This window comes from Scomber scombrus, chromosome 19 (genome assembly GCF_963691925.1).
Source record: "Scomber scombrus chromosome 19, fScoSco1.1, whole genome shotgun sequence".
Taxonomy (NCBI): Eukaryota; Metazoa; Chordata; class Actinopteri; order Scombriformes; family Scombridae; genus Scomber; species Scomber scombrus.
The window spans coordinates 15,952,667-15,969,628 of NC_084988.1; the positions used below are offsets into that span (position 1 = coordinate 15,952,667).

The 16,962-nt window shown below is 40.6% G+C and overlaps 1 protein-coding gene across 1 annotated transcript; it reads left to right on the forward strand.

The window, feature by feature from the left end:
• The first annotated feature begins 5,676 nt into the window (after positions 1–5,676).
• LOC134000911 (heme transporter FLVCR2-like) lies at positions 5,677–16,112 on the forward strand. Its single transcript, XM_062440420.1, has 9 exons — positions 5,677–6,120; positions 8,690–8,831; positions 10,275–10,415; positions 11,591–11,658; positions 12,015–12,118; positions 13,650–13,760; positions 14,827–14,932; positions 15,047–15,158; positions 15,834–16,112. Exons 1-9 carry the CDS (start codon positions 5,677–5,679, stop codon positions 15,923–15,925), a joined length of 1,320 nt encoding a protein of 439 aa, XP_062296404.1. The 3' UTR covers positions 15,926–16,112.
• The last annotated feature ends 850 nt before the right edge of the window (positions 16,113–16,962 follow it).

Below are 16,962 nucleotides of genomic sequence, written 5' to 3' on the forward strand. Positions count from 1 at the left end.
GAGGATTTCTCAGACAGCTGTAATATTGAATGAACTTCTGGGAAGCAGTCAGTTCTTTGGAATTAAGGCATCTGATAAGTCTGCTGTGTAGCCAAGTCCATTTGAAAGGGCAAATGAGGTGTATTTTCAGACTGATTGAGAGGATTCTTCAAGAAGTTAATGGTACAAAGGTGAAAGCCTACTTGCTATTTTTCCATTATTGTCAGCTTCTTTTTTTTTTTTTTTTTTTGGTTGTTGTTGGTTTTCAAGACCCCCTTGTGTAGGCTTACTGCATTGGAAGAGGACTTATTTACCCTTCTAAGTGCGCTCATTTCAACTGAGGCAGAACATGGGAGACAGTAAGCGGGGCTCTCAGGACAGGAGCGCTCAGATGACGGAGAATGGTCCACATCCAGCAGCCAAAGCTCCAGACGCCGCGGAACAAATTGAATGCAGCAGCATCCCAAACGGTAGCGGCGGCTCCACGGCCAATACGCGTTTATACAAGAGGCGCTGGGCCATCGTGTTCCTGTTCAGCGTCTACTCCCTGAGCAACGCGTACCAATGGATCCAGTACGGGATCATCAGCAACATCATTATGAAGTTCTACAACGTGGAATTGTTCGCTGTAGACTGGCTGTCCATGATATACATGCTCACCTACATCCCCTTCATCTTCCCGGTCACCTGGCTCCTGGATAAGAAAGGGCTTCGCGTAACTGCGCTGATGGCCAACGCGCTCAACTGTGCCGGGACGTGGATCAAGGTGGCCAGCGCCAGACCCGACCTGTTCGGGGTGACCATGCTTGGACAGTTCGCAAGTTCTCTATCCCAGGTCTTCATCCTCGGGATGCCCTCCCGCCTGGCTTCAGTGTGGTTCGGCGCGGATGAGGTTTCCACCGCCTGCTCCATTGGCGTTTTTGGGAATCAGGTAAGCTGACCTCTGATGCCAAAGGCAAAGACTCGCTGTAAAACATCTTTAAACCTATACATGTGATTAGATTTGTCCCCAGAACCCTCCAAGGAGTCTTTTAATTGAATTTAAAAACATTAAATGAATAATATGTTTTCGTACCCTGCGGTAGTAATATCATTATATATAATATCAAAAAATACCACAGTTAGATTATTTTCTGACACAGGGTTCCTCTACATCAGGGCCTTTGTTAATATTGTACATTAGTGGTAAACAATTAAGAATTAATGAAATACCAACTGACATGAAATGAACCTCATACTTGGTCCTGTTTAAAACTTTGGATGAATATGAGTGAAATGCCATAGTTTACCAGATGATCCGTGGAGCTCCTTAAACTTACTCTAGAAAATATTTTAGTTAGTTAGTAAAAACCAAGTAGTGATAGCAAACATTCTAATATTGTGAGTGATGGGTTACCCAGTAAATTGTATGATTGACAGCTTGCGTCCATCACGGTTCCTAATGATGTTCAACTGTTGGCCCTTTTCCAGTGTGCCACACATGCCTGTACTTATTTTGACTCCTTCAATTTATGAATTTGATACCTGCCTGTCTTTCATCACCTTACTGAACAAGGATTCTGCAAACCGCCACTCGCATCTCTCTCTCTCTCTCTCTCTCTCTCTCTCTCTCTCTCTCTCTCTCTCTCTCTCTCTCTCTCTCTCTGTGTGTGTGTTTGTCTTTCTATGTTTAAGAGGACCACTCCCAGTTTAAAACCGACGTTCAAAGAGCAATTTGAGGGTAAAGACTTGGTTGGTTTTAAGGTTAATATTAGAATTAGGTTATTATTGTTAAGTCAATGATTGTCCTTACAAGGACATACAGAAAAAGAAAGAAAGAAAGAAAGAGAGGGAGGGAGGGAGTGAGAGAGAGAGAGAAAGAGAGAGAGAGAGAGAGAGAGAGAGAGAGAGAGAGAGAGAGAGAGAGAGAGAGAGAGAGAGAGAGAGAGAGAGAGAGAGAGAGTGTGTGTGTGTGCCTCTGTCCTAGGCTACTTTTAGGGGCAATTTTCAGACTTCGGACCAGTAAACTGGGGACGGCTTGTCCAATTACAGACAAAAGCCGTGTCTCCAACTGAGAAAAAAAGCTGATTTCAGGAATGTAACTCTCTGTGAAGTCACCAAAACGTGACCATGATCTGAAATGTGTATGTGTGAGATGATGTGGTAAAGTTTATCTGCGTATTCACAGCGTCTGCTAACCTTGAGAAAAGCTACTGAGAGTTCATGTTTTTTTTCTTACTCTGTTGGCACATTTTGAGTGGCCCTGTTGAAGAATCGCGTCAGGTCTATAACCTTGTCATTTCATGTTCTTGTGTAAGGACAGATTTTGTCTACAAGAAAAATAGCCTATCATAGGAGTGAAAGAAAACGCACATAGTAAAGGCTAAGTCTTAATAAAACATTGTCATTTACAGATTTACAAACTTTTATAGACACTCATAATGCTTGTGCTTCTATTAACATTCATTTTAGGCAATCCTGTGTCTACCACTAAAAGGATGTCATACAGACTAGTCGCATATGTATCATCATTATTCTTCATAAGCCCTCCTCAGACATAACGTTGTGTCATTTATTTGGGCCGGACACATATATGTTAAAACAAGTTTGTTTTGAGGGTGTCAGCCAGATGGGAAATGACGTAATCACTGTCTGCACTATTTCGCCATCTTCTGCTGGTACAGTGCATTAATTCACTGTAGTAGTGGTAGTAGTAGTGTAACAATGCAGCCGCGCTCCAGGTATGGTAAATTGAATATTTTTATATTGTTTGTATATTTTGTAGTTTCTAGTTAAAAAAAAACAACCTCTCATATCAGTAGTAGGGTCCGTTTACACTTCAGGGTAATATATCTGGCTTTAAGGAATAGCCTGAAGGAGGATCTTGGGACTACTTATAGTTGAAATACCGGGTGTGTTTTAGGAGCGGAGAAAATTCATGTTAAGTAGTTTTATGATAGGTGTATCTGGAGTGTTTAAGCGTTTTATTGAGCTGTTTTAGCGGAAGTAAAACGCGGTGCCAGCAAAGCAATCTCGGTGATTCAACTACAGCACTCTGCCTGACGCAAAGTACTGAGACTGTGTCATGAATTGATATCGGATGATAGCCTACTTAAAGACGTCTGAGAGTAGAAGCCGTGAAGTGCATGTGGGGCAACAGTTTCAATATGGTGAAGGATCGGTGTTGGTTCTCCTTTTCTTCCCTTCACTCCTTCCATTCATGGGCTTTTCTTCATGTAGCCTAGGCAGAGGTGCTCTAAGGCTGGATACAACAGGGGCTCCACAGTACTGGTGTCGGAAATTTCCAGCCTGTTCAAGCCGCTTAAATCAGTGGTTCTTAAACGTTTTCACGTCAAGGACCCCCTAAACTGACACAAATTAGACCAGGGCCCCCCCATCTGATAAGATTTTTGCTTTTGGTGTTTTATTACTTAAAGTGTATGAAACCCATTATCAACATAGTCATACATAGTCATTGTGTTACTCATGAAGGGAAATAAATAATTCCCCTTTTTGCTGGGGACCCCCTGCAACCCCCCTTAAGGATTCCTGGGGGTCTCTGGACCATACTTACTGTAGCCCCAGTTTTCACTATAGTCGAGTACCATGAACTCACTATTTAGTGTCTCAGACATCATATCAGCATCTGCAGCACCAGACATCTTACTTCCCCTCACAAATTCCTTTCCAGCTTGTTGACAGACTTTCTGTGTGTCAGTGCATCATCAGGTCGATTACCATTAATCTCTGTGTCCTGTTGGTGTTATCTTCATTAACATGGTCAAACGTCAGATATCACAGGCTGCTCTATTGAGGTCTTCATTCTTGAAAGAGTCAAAGCCCTCTAGTCCAAAGTAAGCCCAAAGTCTCAATTTGGACATTATCTATAGAGGCCTAATCATTGACATATTCAACATCATTGACCCCTGTGACCTCTGACCTAATCATTTATCACAAAGATTAAATTCTAAAGTCAGTGCCTCATGTTTTCTCATGTTGTTGCAAACTGTATGAAATACAGAGAATTAATTACAGCAGCAGATGAGTACTTTTTGTCCTCCATCAGCTTCTTGCTTTGCAATAAGCGAAACAAAACAGCTCTGAAGCTTTGGCTAACACTTTACAATTGACTCAACTTGTGTTTACATTAAATACCATGTTGTTTATGTTCTAAACAAGTGTTTCATATGTTAGATTTAGTTGAAGTAATTAGGGGTCAACATGTAAACTTATGCTCACTGAAAACAGAGAGCATGAGGACAGTGATATGGCTTTCATTGTTGTGGATGGTGCTGATTACGGTACAAACCTGGTAAATAATTTGCAAGGCCTAGTAAATGTTTTGTGGCCTAATGAGCAATTAGAAATGTTTTTCATTTGTAGAATGACTTACTTTTATCCCCTAAAATTTGGAGACAGTGTGTAATCATAAGCTGCAAGCCCAGTGTACTAGAGTACAGAGCCAGCACAACAAAAATATGTCACTGTAGGCTACTAATACTTTCTGACTGACTGTGAGTGTAACCAACTTTTTAAATCAGCCAGCTTCAGGCCTGTCAGTGTAATGCCAAGTCAGATGATATTATATAAAGTGATTGGGCATAAGCAAATCCAATTTATGAACCACAAACACTCTAATAACTTCTCTTCAAACTGTGGGATATTGTCACCTTGTGTTAGAGCGCAGAGGTGTACTTCCTACAACCACAACCACCCAGTGCTGTAATTTTAAAACCCTGCTTCATGGTCTTGTAAAACAAAAGGTGTATGCTGACAGTTTGACAGACTACTGTTAATGTTTAAGTCTTCATTCTCACATATGTGATCTGATGATGGGATGTTGGTAATAAATTGTTTATGCATGCAGAGTAAGGACTTTTCCACCACTTTACATCACTGTTGTCATATATTTGCACAAGACTGCAGGTAAGACACCATTATTTGCTTTGAGTTTATTTGCACAATCAATTGAGGTTGTAGTTTTGTGCTTCACAATTCTTCTGTCTTTCGCCTTTTCTTTTACTTTTGTCCGTTTTTTGATGAACTTGGAGTCTTTGTTAAGCGTCATCTCAATGGACTTTAGCTCATCTGAACAGATGTGTGAGTGTCATGTGCCTAACTCAACACAGGTTGAGCGCCTGCTATCAGGTGATATTTGATGCCATGACACAAGCTGGAAGGTGGAGTTTGAAATGAGAAGTAGAAACCATCACATGACTCCTGAATTGTTGAATACAGGAACAGGCAGGCATGATTTGACACTGGCAGTCAGGTATGTAGCTGTTGGAGCTTTCCAACACCGCTCATTATATTTAAACTGCGCACCGGACCTGCTAAATTGGTTGAAGTAATGAGCAGTAATGTCTGATTTTTGCACACCAGGCAAGCTTGTTTACGATCAGCATGTAGGAAGTACCTGCTGAGTTTGGGAGGGGCGAGTCAGGTAAATTAACACAGTGTTAAGAGAGCGGCTTTACTCTTCCCTCCAGCTGTTGAGTGCCACTGAAGCTTGAAGGAAACGGGGAGTCTTTCAGTGGGACCAACATGAGCGGTCAGGATTTATTCTCTCATGAGTGGATGGATGGCAAGGATGGTTTTTCTCCTCCAGCAAGAAATGAAAGAACCAATTTGGGTGAACATAACCGCCAATTGTCCCTGGGAAATGGCAGCATCACCTCGGAGGGGTCCGTCCTGGACACCGAGGACCCTCCTCCACTGATGGAGACCAGGTTGTACAAACGGCGTTGGGTCATGCTCTTCCTCTTCTTCATCTACTCCATGAGCAATGCCTTCATGTGGCTGCAGTACAGCATCATCAGCAACATCTTCATGCGCTTCTATGGCATCAACACCATGGCCATTGACTGGCTCTCCATGATCTATTTCCTCACCTACATCCCTCTCATCCTGCCTGTCATGTGGCTGCTCGACAACCGAGGTCTCAGGGACATCGTGGTGGTGGGCTCGGCCTTCAACTGCATTGGAGCTTGGATCAAGACGAGCACGGCCCACCCCGACATGTTTGCCATGACCTTCTTCGGCCAATTTGTGTGCTCAGTGGCCACAGTTTATATCCTGGGCATCCCATCCAGACTTGCGTCCCTGTGGTTTGGGCAGCAGGAGGTGTCCACCGCCTGTTCCATTGGCGTTCTGGGAAACCAGGTGTGTCTCTGTTTACCTGTCTGGCTTGAACCATCTTTGGCAATGTGTGTGTGATGTCATATTGGTGTCAAAGGAACGGTATATGTGTGTTGGTCAGTGTGAGAGAATGAAAGATGAGAGAAAATTCTGTCACCTTTTTTCTGAGGCAGCATATGTGAAAGGCAATGTGTTAATAACAGGCAGGTACATGTTATGTCACATCTGCCATCTTCAATGCATGACTGAGCCTCTCTGTTCCTTTTCTTCTTCTTCTTGAGTCAGCTGGTTTATCAAAGTGAATCATTGAATGCCAGGGGAGAAAAATGACTGCTGCTTCAGCCTCTGACAGCAAAAGGATCCATGATGCATGCTAGTTGCAGAACCTAGCACTTAATACATGCATACACTGTTAGTTTCAGTTCTATAAGAGTAACCACAGAATTTAGTTTTTGTCACATGTCTACCAACACGGCACATGGGAAGTTGAAAGTAATGGACTTTTTTTTGCATCAGCTATATTTGAGCACAGCTGAGTATTTGCTTACGGTTTACCTTTAGGTTTTTTCCAAATGTCAAAGAAGACTTAACTTATTTACATAATGTCACATTTTAGAAACACATAATCTGAAAGTCACACACTTTTAATAGAAAGCAAGCAAGCATATTTTCTGAATCAGAAAGGAAAACCAGGGTTGAAAATGTAATAGCAATAACTTGGTTGTGGAGGAAAACAGTCACAGTATACGCAGGCAACAGGTGTTTGCCAAAGAGGTTGAAGGTAGAGAAGCAAGCAGAAGATTTACCTCACTGAAAACGGGAGATTCCGGTATCGTCTAATTGTAAAGTGACTTCCTTATGTCTATGTGTGTGGTTTGCTCTTCCTAGCCAGGGGATATTACGTGGGATGGCGCGTGACTTCCACCGCTTGAACCGTCTGCTTCTGAACAAACCGCCACGGCTTTTGGTAAAATAACTGTAAAATCTACAGCATGTCATTTCATGTGTCCTTCACCTCACATCTTACCTAACATGTAGCCAGAAAATCATATGGATGAACATAGAGCAAAAACATTGCTGTCAAAGAGATGATTAATTCAAAGGTTTTGTGGTAGTGACACAGTTGTAAAAGTTTTATTTCAATCTGGAGTCATTTCCAGAGGGGAGAATCTGGGTTCATAATCAATGTAACATAAATGATTCTTTGAGTACAAGCCAGTATAAACAGTCAGTGGATGTTGTACAGGCAGAACAGGTGTTTATGTATTTAGGTTAAATATGGATGTGATCCTGCCACGATCTTTAACACGTTGCGTCAACACTGACCCCCAAAGACCTCCCACCACGTTGTTTTTCCATCACTTGAAGTGTGTCCTCTCTCACCTGCGTGAGACCAAACACTGCACACCGGTCATTGTCAGGCATGTTTTTGTTTTGTGACTTGGTCCTGCTCCCCGCAGCTGCAGATAAAAAGAACACATTGTTGTTGATGTTCACTCGCTCACCACGACTTTATTCCTTTTGGCTCCGATCGTGAACAAGATACTTCCAAGTTTTCAGGCTGAAGTAGTTTACATATCCCCAAGGATGTTTAGAAATAGTTCATATTCACACAAAAATCTGTAGGAATTTCTTTGAAGATCAAACAGATGAACATATTTTGTGCCAAAAGAAACTTCATAAGAGAGGCAATTCTTGATTTGGACCAATTGAATAATTTTGCATATTTTTGACAAGTTATTAAAGCTGAAAATCCGCTGCAAATAGGGATGCGATGGGTTTATTTGTTTCGGATGTGTAACAGTGAACAAAGTTGCTGTAGAGATCTTTTATAGGCTCCTGTGAGTATCTTAAAAAGCCTTCTCTAGCAGAATGAGCACAAGGTAAGTTAACAATCATTCAAGCAGATCATGCTAGATATTTAACATCAATATGCCAAATGTGAAGTGTGTCCGTGTAATGTGGAGGATAACAGGTACAGCTCCAGAGGTCATGGTGTATCATTCTTGGACGACATATTTGTGTGTTTGCACGCTTCAGGCACTGCTGACTGGTTTGTTCCTCCTGCAGGAACATGTCACATTTTTGCCCTTTCCCTTCTCTCACAGGGACCTTGACCGGTGTCCCCTCTGGGAAATTCTTGATGCTGTAGGAAGCTGAGGAAGTGGGCACTACTCATGGGGTATTCAAATTTGGAAAGTTTAGTTACCCCCCATTTGTCCCTCTAGAATTGTTGTTGGACCCTGAGGGTGGGATGGGCGTGTTACTTTCATTTCCCAAGAACTATAACCAACAATACTGGGTATACCATCACTCACACATGTCAAACAGTCAAATTGTTTGTTGTAACAATTTGTTTTCAAGGCAGCATAAAACTTACTTTACGTTCACTGTAAGACTCAACTACCTTTTTCTTTTCTGATTCTTTATTTCAACCTTTTTGCACTTTTATATTAAAACCTTCCCCCTTTAATGATGTGTATTTACTGTATGTGTGAGTCTATGAGTGTGTGTGTGTTTGTGTGTGTGTGTGTCTGTAGTTGTCAGCTGAAAGCAAAGACTCACATTTAAAATTTGTGCCTACCACCCACAGATGGGTATTGCCATCGGGTTCCTGATCCCACCCATCCTTGTGCCTAATGTGGACGATGTGAACGAGCTGGCGTACCACATCAAAATCATGTTCTACATCAGTGCTGGAGTGGCCACCGTCATCTTCGTCCTCGTCGTCATCGGTAAGTCTTCGAGAGAAGATGACAATTCCCATTCAAAGGTTCATAGAGTGGTTAAAAGCTGTCTGGGCTCTTTGTTCACTCATGCAGTAAAAGCCCAGTGCAAGTCACTTTCAATGTCAAACAGTGCAACTCCCACAGTCATGTTGGGAAAATACAGAGAGAGTCAAATTGACAGTTTGTGCTTTCCCGTGACAGCGACTGTAACAAAGCTGTCCCTTACAGTAATGCCAATTGGACTTTTTAGTTGTCTTTGTAATGACACTTTTCATTGAGGACACCAACAATTCTCTCAAAGCATTTTTGCAACATTGGGGTTCATTGTTTGACAAACTGTTCACTCGTTTTTTATGTGGTCGGGCTGTTAGGGCTTTTTTATCCGGTTGTCGGGCTCCTGCGGCAGCACTGCTGGAAAGCCGAGTGTGTAGAGATGTGCTCTCTACCGAAAACTCGACGGCATTGCCATCCCCTAGACGAGCAGCTACAGTAATTGCTGTAATTGTCCACCTTTTTGATGAGATGTGTTCAGACATGATGTGGAATGCAAGCAGGAACTCTGGGAGTTGTGGAAGTGTTTTATTAAATCAACTTCCCCACTAAGCTCTGTTAAATTCATCTTTCACCTCCATCAAGGACTAAAACTCTCTGACAGTCAGAGAAGCATCCCATTATTTATTTTAGACACGAGATCCTTGGTTGACAATCATAGCTTAGAGCCTATGTGAGGTCAAAGTTTGTTGACTCAAAGTTTTATTCATATGATAAAGTTGCAACTTTCTTTGTTTTTCTTCACGAGTTGACAACAAGGAATATTTAGAAAAATGTAATAATAATTTTAATAAATTCTTATGATATATAGCATACTGTGCTCTATGTCACAGAACCTCATGCAGAAAAAATCCAGTAGACAGATTTTGCAAAGTGTTAAAAACCTTTTTAAACGGTTAATAAAAAGCAATTACAACAGGAAAAGAGAAATAGCTGGGGAAAAAAACATATAAACAAATTCAACTTAAGCTAATAAGCGTCTAATGTGAAAAACCTGATAAAGGTTGTTTACTGTTAGTTAACTTAGGCTGTTGACTTATTGACAACAGGTGTGTCAAATAGATGGCCAGAAAACAGTGTAGCTGCAAATGATGACGTTATTATCTTATCTTCTAAAGAATGTCCAATCCTGCCTTGCACACACACACACACAAACACACACACACACACAAACACACACACACACACACACACACACACACACACACACACACACACACACACACACACACGCACACACAGTGTGTCTTGTAGTGTCTGTGCCGTTTGATAGCAGAACAGAAGATACACTATCATTCCCAGCTCAATGAGATGGCTAGTTTTCTCTCCCCAGATTATAAACATCTTTTGTGTGTGTGTGTGTGTGTGTTTGTGTGTGTGTGTGGGTGTGTTTTCCAGTGTTTCAGGAGAGACCAGAAATCCCTCCAACGCAGGCCCAGGCTCAGGCCAGAAGCATTCTCCCTGACGAATATTCCTACACAGCTTCTATTTTGAGGCTGCTGCGCAACAAACCTTTCATGCTCCTGGTAGTCAGCTATGGTGGGTCTGCATACATGTCCGAACAGGTTGAACAGAAACGCAATGACAGCCTCATGTCTGTAGGAACCAGCCATTAGGTGTTTGATTTACAGCTTAAACCACCTGGTTATTGATTGATTTATTGTTTGTTTATTCAGTATAGTAATAGTTTAGTCTATGTAATCCTCACAACTGAAGATAAACTGCAAGTGTTGTTGTCCAATCAACAGTGCAAAACCCAAATGTGTTCAATATACAACAATATGAATCTGATTTGAGAGGATGAAACCAGAAAATGTTTGGCCTTTTTTGAAATGAGATACTTTCATAAATATGAAACAAAATATTAATCAACAGTTGATACTCTGTTGATTAATATTTGGTTTCATTTTTCAGGACTACTTTTAGGTTTTTATGTCCACATAGAGAATCCAAATGTTGATCCAGCAAACAGATGACTGCACAGTACAGAGGATGTTTCTTGCGTAAAGTGAAGCAGTTGTAATGTGTCCAAAAATGTGCTGATGTTAGTATTTTTGGAGTATTTTATTTCTTTTATTTTAGGATATCATAAAAAAAAACAGAGATGGAAGTCTGACACAGATCTGACACATAATCGTGAATGTGCTTGTGTCATGGTGGCATCTTCATTACATCATTGGGACAAGCAGGTCATCATGTGTTCCATCACCTCACTTTTATCACTTGTAGCTCAGATGTTGTTGCGATATTGAGGTGAAAGGTAACAAAGATGTAAAAGCCTCATCATGGATGTTTACAGCTGAAGCTGTCACAGTCATATATGTGTATACCAACACAGCCTTTATCATCCGGTGTGCAGATATGAGGATACGTCATCATCACACATGGACTAACACTACATTGCTTATGTGTAACTTCCATCTAAAGTCCTTAGAGATGTCGCATTTTTTCACTCTGACTGTTTAAAAACCCAAAGGTCACCATTTAATGATTATGTGAATGATTGGCAGTGTAAAGAATATTAAAATAGTCTAGATATATGTACCCTCTGGACATCAGGACAATCTATTAGCCAATCATTGACAATGTCTGAAGGCCACTACATACTTGATGTGAGAGGTTGTCAACAGTGTTTTTAGGGGTCAGAATCTGGTCCCATCTGGACCTTCCTACAGGTCGACTCAGAATAATCTCTTGTCTTTTGTCGTCTTCAGGGCTGAATGTCGGCTGCTTCTATGCTGTTTCCACCTTGTTGAACCGGATGATCATTGAACATTATCCTGTAAGTCCCGGTGTGTCTGTTAGAAAACATGCTACTTCCTTACATCCTCTATTTACATGAAGTGTTGTTGTTATTGTACTTTTTTGTTACCGTCTTTGCTCTCAGTTTCTCCCCTCCTCCCCCCTTCTATTAATGCCATGTGCTTAGTGCAGCTTAACCCAGCTCCAAGACATTTGTGTAATACTTGTGTCTGACAGTGATGACTATAAAACTGGCGAGGATATGACTTTGAGTGTGGGACTCTGGTTGTTATGGCTTAGAGCTTACAGGACAAGATAACTGCAGCATGCTAAATGTCACCAATGTCTTATACGGTCTGTAAAACCCAAAATGTCATTGTTGGTTTCTCCTCTCAGGGTGAAGAGGTGAATGCCGGGAGAATCGGTCTGACCATTGTCATTGCTGGCATGGTGGGATCCCTCATATGTGGCATTTGGCTGGACAAGACTAAAACCTATAAGTAAGATATTTCTATAAAAAACGTGGTTTTCTATTGAGCGTAAAGACAATTCAATGTGTGACCATAACCTGTTTAAGTAAAGGTCCAAGGCTCTGAGACAAAACAAAACTCCAAATTCTCCCTGTAGTTTTACTTCCTTCATTCGGCATTAAAAATAATCGGAACCTCTAATCATTGTGCTATACTGTAATTCAACATAATTTTCAGTTTTCAGGATCAACAGTCGCTCTTGTTTGCTGTGGTGTTAGTTGTGCTTTAAAATGTGGACTCCTCGTATGAATGTCTTCGATCGTTCGTTCGCAGGGAGATGTCTCAGAGAATTAAAGCTTTTGTTCAATGTGGGCGCGGATGAGAATCCAGCGGAACTGAGTTTTATATGTGAGGTCCCTCTATGCTTATCTGAGCTGACAGGCTCTACTCCAACGGTCCTCCCCTGGTCGCATCTCAGGCCTCGTGCAGCCGCGTTAATCGTGGAAAACAGTAACAATCCAATCTTTAGAAGTGGAAGTATCTGATCGCTTTGTGATCACAGACGGTGTCCTTTTTGTTTTGTTCGATAGCTTTTTTTGGGGGGGATCAGGTTTCTGAGTCTTTGGTACACAATGTTCAGTTATCTGGCATGCAAACTATTATGACTAGATAAAATCCTCAGCGCTCAGATTCCTTACATGCCATCAGGATGCTTAGCTGTCAAAGCAGTCAGGCCCACATCATGTTGTTGACCCTCACTCTCCCATTGTCCTATGTGGGAGAGAGTCAAAGGACTATGTTATATTAACAAAAATGTTTGGGAGCAATATTTTACGCGTGGTTGTACAAGAGACAGCTTCACCAGAGTAAGCTTGTTTGTGCTGATGGCCCGGGTTATGACGAGGGGTCTTCAATGACTCAGGAATATTGGTTTTCCCAGTTGATAGTCAAACTTTGCACTCAATCAGCAGAAAGCTATAGTGTATAATCTCAAATACTGCATTTTTTTATGTGAAGTATTACTTATTAAGAATAAAAAAACAAACAAGAGCACCTTTTCGCAGTGGATTCAAGGATATTTTCAGTTATTGTAGGCTGCGTTTGTACAACAGATGAACATGAAAGGATTCATGTGGAATGTGGTGGAGAAGAGTTGTACATTTTAGTTAACTTCTTATAGTGAAGTGAGTTGCTGCCAAAACAGTTGATAGAATAAGTTTCCTTTCAAATTTATATTTCTTTTGCAATTTGAAATGTAGACTGCAGATTATCGGACGTTTTCTTTCCTGAACTCCCAATTAGCTTTTAGAAAGCTGGGTATACATAAGGCCTTTTCGTTCAATGTTGTTGCAGGATTTACTTGTTCTGATCGGCTCTGGCATGTAACAAATGCAAGCCCAGTCGTAAGGATTCAGATTCTTAAACATTTGTGTAAAAGTCAAATCTGATTAAATTGGATTTCTCAGGTGATTTAGAGTTTTAGATTTACAAAAGTCTTTCTGTGTAGCGAATTAGGGTTGCTGTGTGTGAATTCATTGATATTCTTTTCCTCTCTCTTCAGGCAAACCACCTTCATCGTGTATATCCTCTCTTTGGTTGCGATGCTGGTGTATGCCTTCACCCTCAACCAGGGTCACTTGTGGGTGGTGTTTCTCACAGCTGGACTTTTAGGGTAAGTAACCAGTAAAGGCCTCTGAGGCTTGTTACCATCACACCCACCGACCTGTATAAAGCATGTGTAAATGGCGTGTGTCATGTAAAATCAACAGCAAACATGTGATAATGTGATTTTATTCTAGCAAATATGTGGAAATATTTGGCACATTTCAAATCTTTGTGCCTTTTTTTCACCACCTGATCACAGAAAAACAGCCGCTGTATTTAGATTACCTCAAATCTTTGCGTATTACTGCCAGCTTAAGAAACATGAAGTGGAAAAGGAGTGTCAGCTATTTCTGCATGAGGATAAACAGGACTCCTGTAGTTCCCTAAAATCTCTTTAACATTTGAGAATCTGAGTTAAGACTTTCCCGCCTTAGCGGGGAGTCTTTAAATGAAAGATGTTAATCTAATAAAGAAGGTAATTATACATTCATATCAAGATTGTTTTTAATTTGCAAGATCACCAGTTAAAGTGCTTGGTTTTGCCGTATCCCAATAATGACAAGGACTTGAATTTAGCTGAATATTACCTCAAAGTCATAAAAATGTCATTGAATTTCATACGCAACTCACAGTATATCAGTAATACTGGAGAAGACACTCTGGCTATAAACTTAATAATAAGCTAGAAGTCATAGTCTTTTAAATCTGATGTTGTGATGAGATGAATAATGTGTGTCACGTTTGATTTTCAAGACAGTTTTTAAAGTTCTGTTAAACATTGTGATGAGGCTGTAGGTTATGTTACTCTGATTCTCTCTCCTCTGGTACGAGAGCTGCTTAGTCAAAGCAAAATTAATGCTTCTCCGACTCCCAAGTCCACATGCTTTGTCCTCACAATTATTGCTATTTATGGTAAGCTGATTATGCCTCTATCTGGTTTCCATAGCAATTCCTTTTTGTGGGTTTCATTTAAGGATGTATTATACAGCAATATATGCTTGCCCTACTTTGAAATGTGTGAAACTGTTTCGTGATACTTCGTTAGGATTAAAACTGAGAACACAATTAAGAATAAACTACTGCAAATCGCACACTTTTTAGCCTTTTATTTGACTTTGGGTGTCTGTTTGCAGCCTCTTCATGACAGGATACCTGCCTCTGGGCTTTGAGTTTGCAGTCGAGCTCACTTATCCAGAATCGGAGGGAACCTCATCTGGACTTCTCAACTGTTCAGCTCAGGTCGGTAACTTCAACACGGTCACAGCTGGCCACAATAACTCTGTTTAAGACACAACACAAGAGAAAGAAAGGATGGATTAGGGGCTGTAAACATTTCATTACATCCTATTTCAGATCTTTGGAATCATTTTCACCATCTCCCAAGGGAAGATCATTGATAAATGGGGCACTTTAGCAGGAAACATCTTCCTGTCTATCTTTCTGCTAATAGGAACAATAATTACAGGTAAGTTATTGAATTGAATTCAATTGAATTGAATTGAATTGAATTGAATTGAATTGAATGCCTTTATTGTCATTGTACATTACAGTACAACAAGATTAAGAGTGCTATTTCTTTTAACTTTTAACACCTGATGCATTTCAGTGGTTACAGCAGGGATGTTAAAACCATTGTGCATTGTGTTTACAATCCCATGCACATACTCACATCTTCCATATGATGAGGCTGCCATCTAGTGGCTGAATGAATTACATTGTTTTATTAAATGAAAAATGTAGTACTTCAGCTTATTATTTAATGCTCCATATCATACACCTGTTTAATACCAGAAAACAAGGCTCTTTTTCTTTTAAAACAACTTTTGAAGCCATTTGTGATTGTTACTGCTTGACATACATCAGTTGTGCATTAAAACTAATTATAACAACTAATTTATCTGAAAGAAAACCTGCAAATTCATCACTTTTCTAAATGATGTAAGTGGTATTAAACATGAAACAGAACTGAGACACCACTGAGGAGCTGTTGTAGTTTGATAATTAACACCATATTTCACATGTTGCAATTTTTCTTGCAATACAGTGTGTCAAAATCAAATCCACATTTAAACAGAAAAGCTACCACGGTAATAATTACCATAACAGAATCTTTTTCCACTCTCCTCCGTGTCTGTCACAGGATTAATCAAGTCTGACCTCCGACGGCAGAAGGCCAACCTGCAGGCCGAGGTGCAGACAGTGAGTGTAAGTACATCCGTGTGCGCTGCATGAAGTCAGCGGTGGGATCTTCACCCTGTGGAGAGGGCATGTGTTAGATGCCGCCCTGGTTTGAGGCTGAATTCACTCTGCTGGCTGCTTCTCTGCAGTCCTCACACTGCAGTGCACTGTTTCACACGAGTGAATGCAGGAGTTGCACTGCGCTGTTTGGTGGAAACTTTCTCTTTCATCACACTAAAAAACATCCTCTCTTCTGTTTTTCAAAAAGCACAACTCTGCTTTGTCTGACAGCTCTCCAACTCACTCTAACAGCATGTTTTATGAACTTTGGCTGTAAAATCCTAATTTTGGTTTAACACTTGCGGACATGTGCTTTTTTACACTGTCATATGGGTGCAGTTGACAGCTGTCAAACAGATGTATGCAAATCTGTTATAATCAGTTTCATAAATCACTGTATCACTGTAATGTGATAATTACACACCGCAAATTCCCTTCTAATAGATAAAAAGCAGGTTTATTTATTATATGCACTATTAAAAACAAATGAAAGCATAATTTTGGTCAAACTCTCACATTTATGGAACATAAAAATAATTCAATAAAAAAAAAAAAACCCCGGTGGCATTCAGCTGCTTTGAAATTTGGCAATGTAAACCATTTTAAACAAATTCTTATTTCACAATGTGTTTGCTCTGCAGCTCAGCTTGTTTCCTTGTTGTTTAAAAGAACTTTGGGGCCTCTTTCGCTGTCTTTTGTCCTCGTTCTAACAATGCAAACGCAACTAAAATGGAACGCTCCTGTAATCCTGCACACTAACAGAGTTTAAATAAGCTACACTCATGTTTATCATGAGACAGTTACAGTCACTTGTTAGAAATGAGGAGACAGTGCAGAAACAAACATTAAAAATGTTGTCTTTTATAGATAAGTAATTCCATAAAAATATTCAAAGGTATTTTTAAAGCTACTGTGCAAGTAGGTAGGTATAGGTAGCAGGCAATGTAGTTTGGTGTGCAGCGGTTTCTGGGGGAAGACTGATGGTGGTGGTGGTGAAGGAGATGGTGGAAGATGAGGCGGTCCCTCAAGGG

Excerpts from the sequence above, each read along its gene's own strand:
- LOC134000911 (XM_062440420.1), top strand. The coding sequence starts at position 5,677 with ATGGAGACCAGGTTGTACAAACGGCGTTGGGTCATGCTCTTCCTCTTC. Across the intron at positions 6,121-8,689 it reads TTGGCGTTCTGGGAAACCAG|ATGGGTATTGCCATCGGGTT; the intron begins GTGTGTCTCTGT and ends TACCACCCACAG. Across the intron at positions 8,832-10,274 it reads CTTCGTCCTCGTCGTCATCG|TGTTTCAGGAGAGACCAGAA; the intron begins GTAAGTCTTCGA and ends TGTGTTTTCCAG.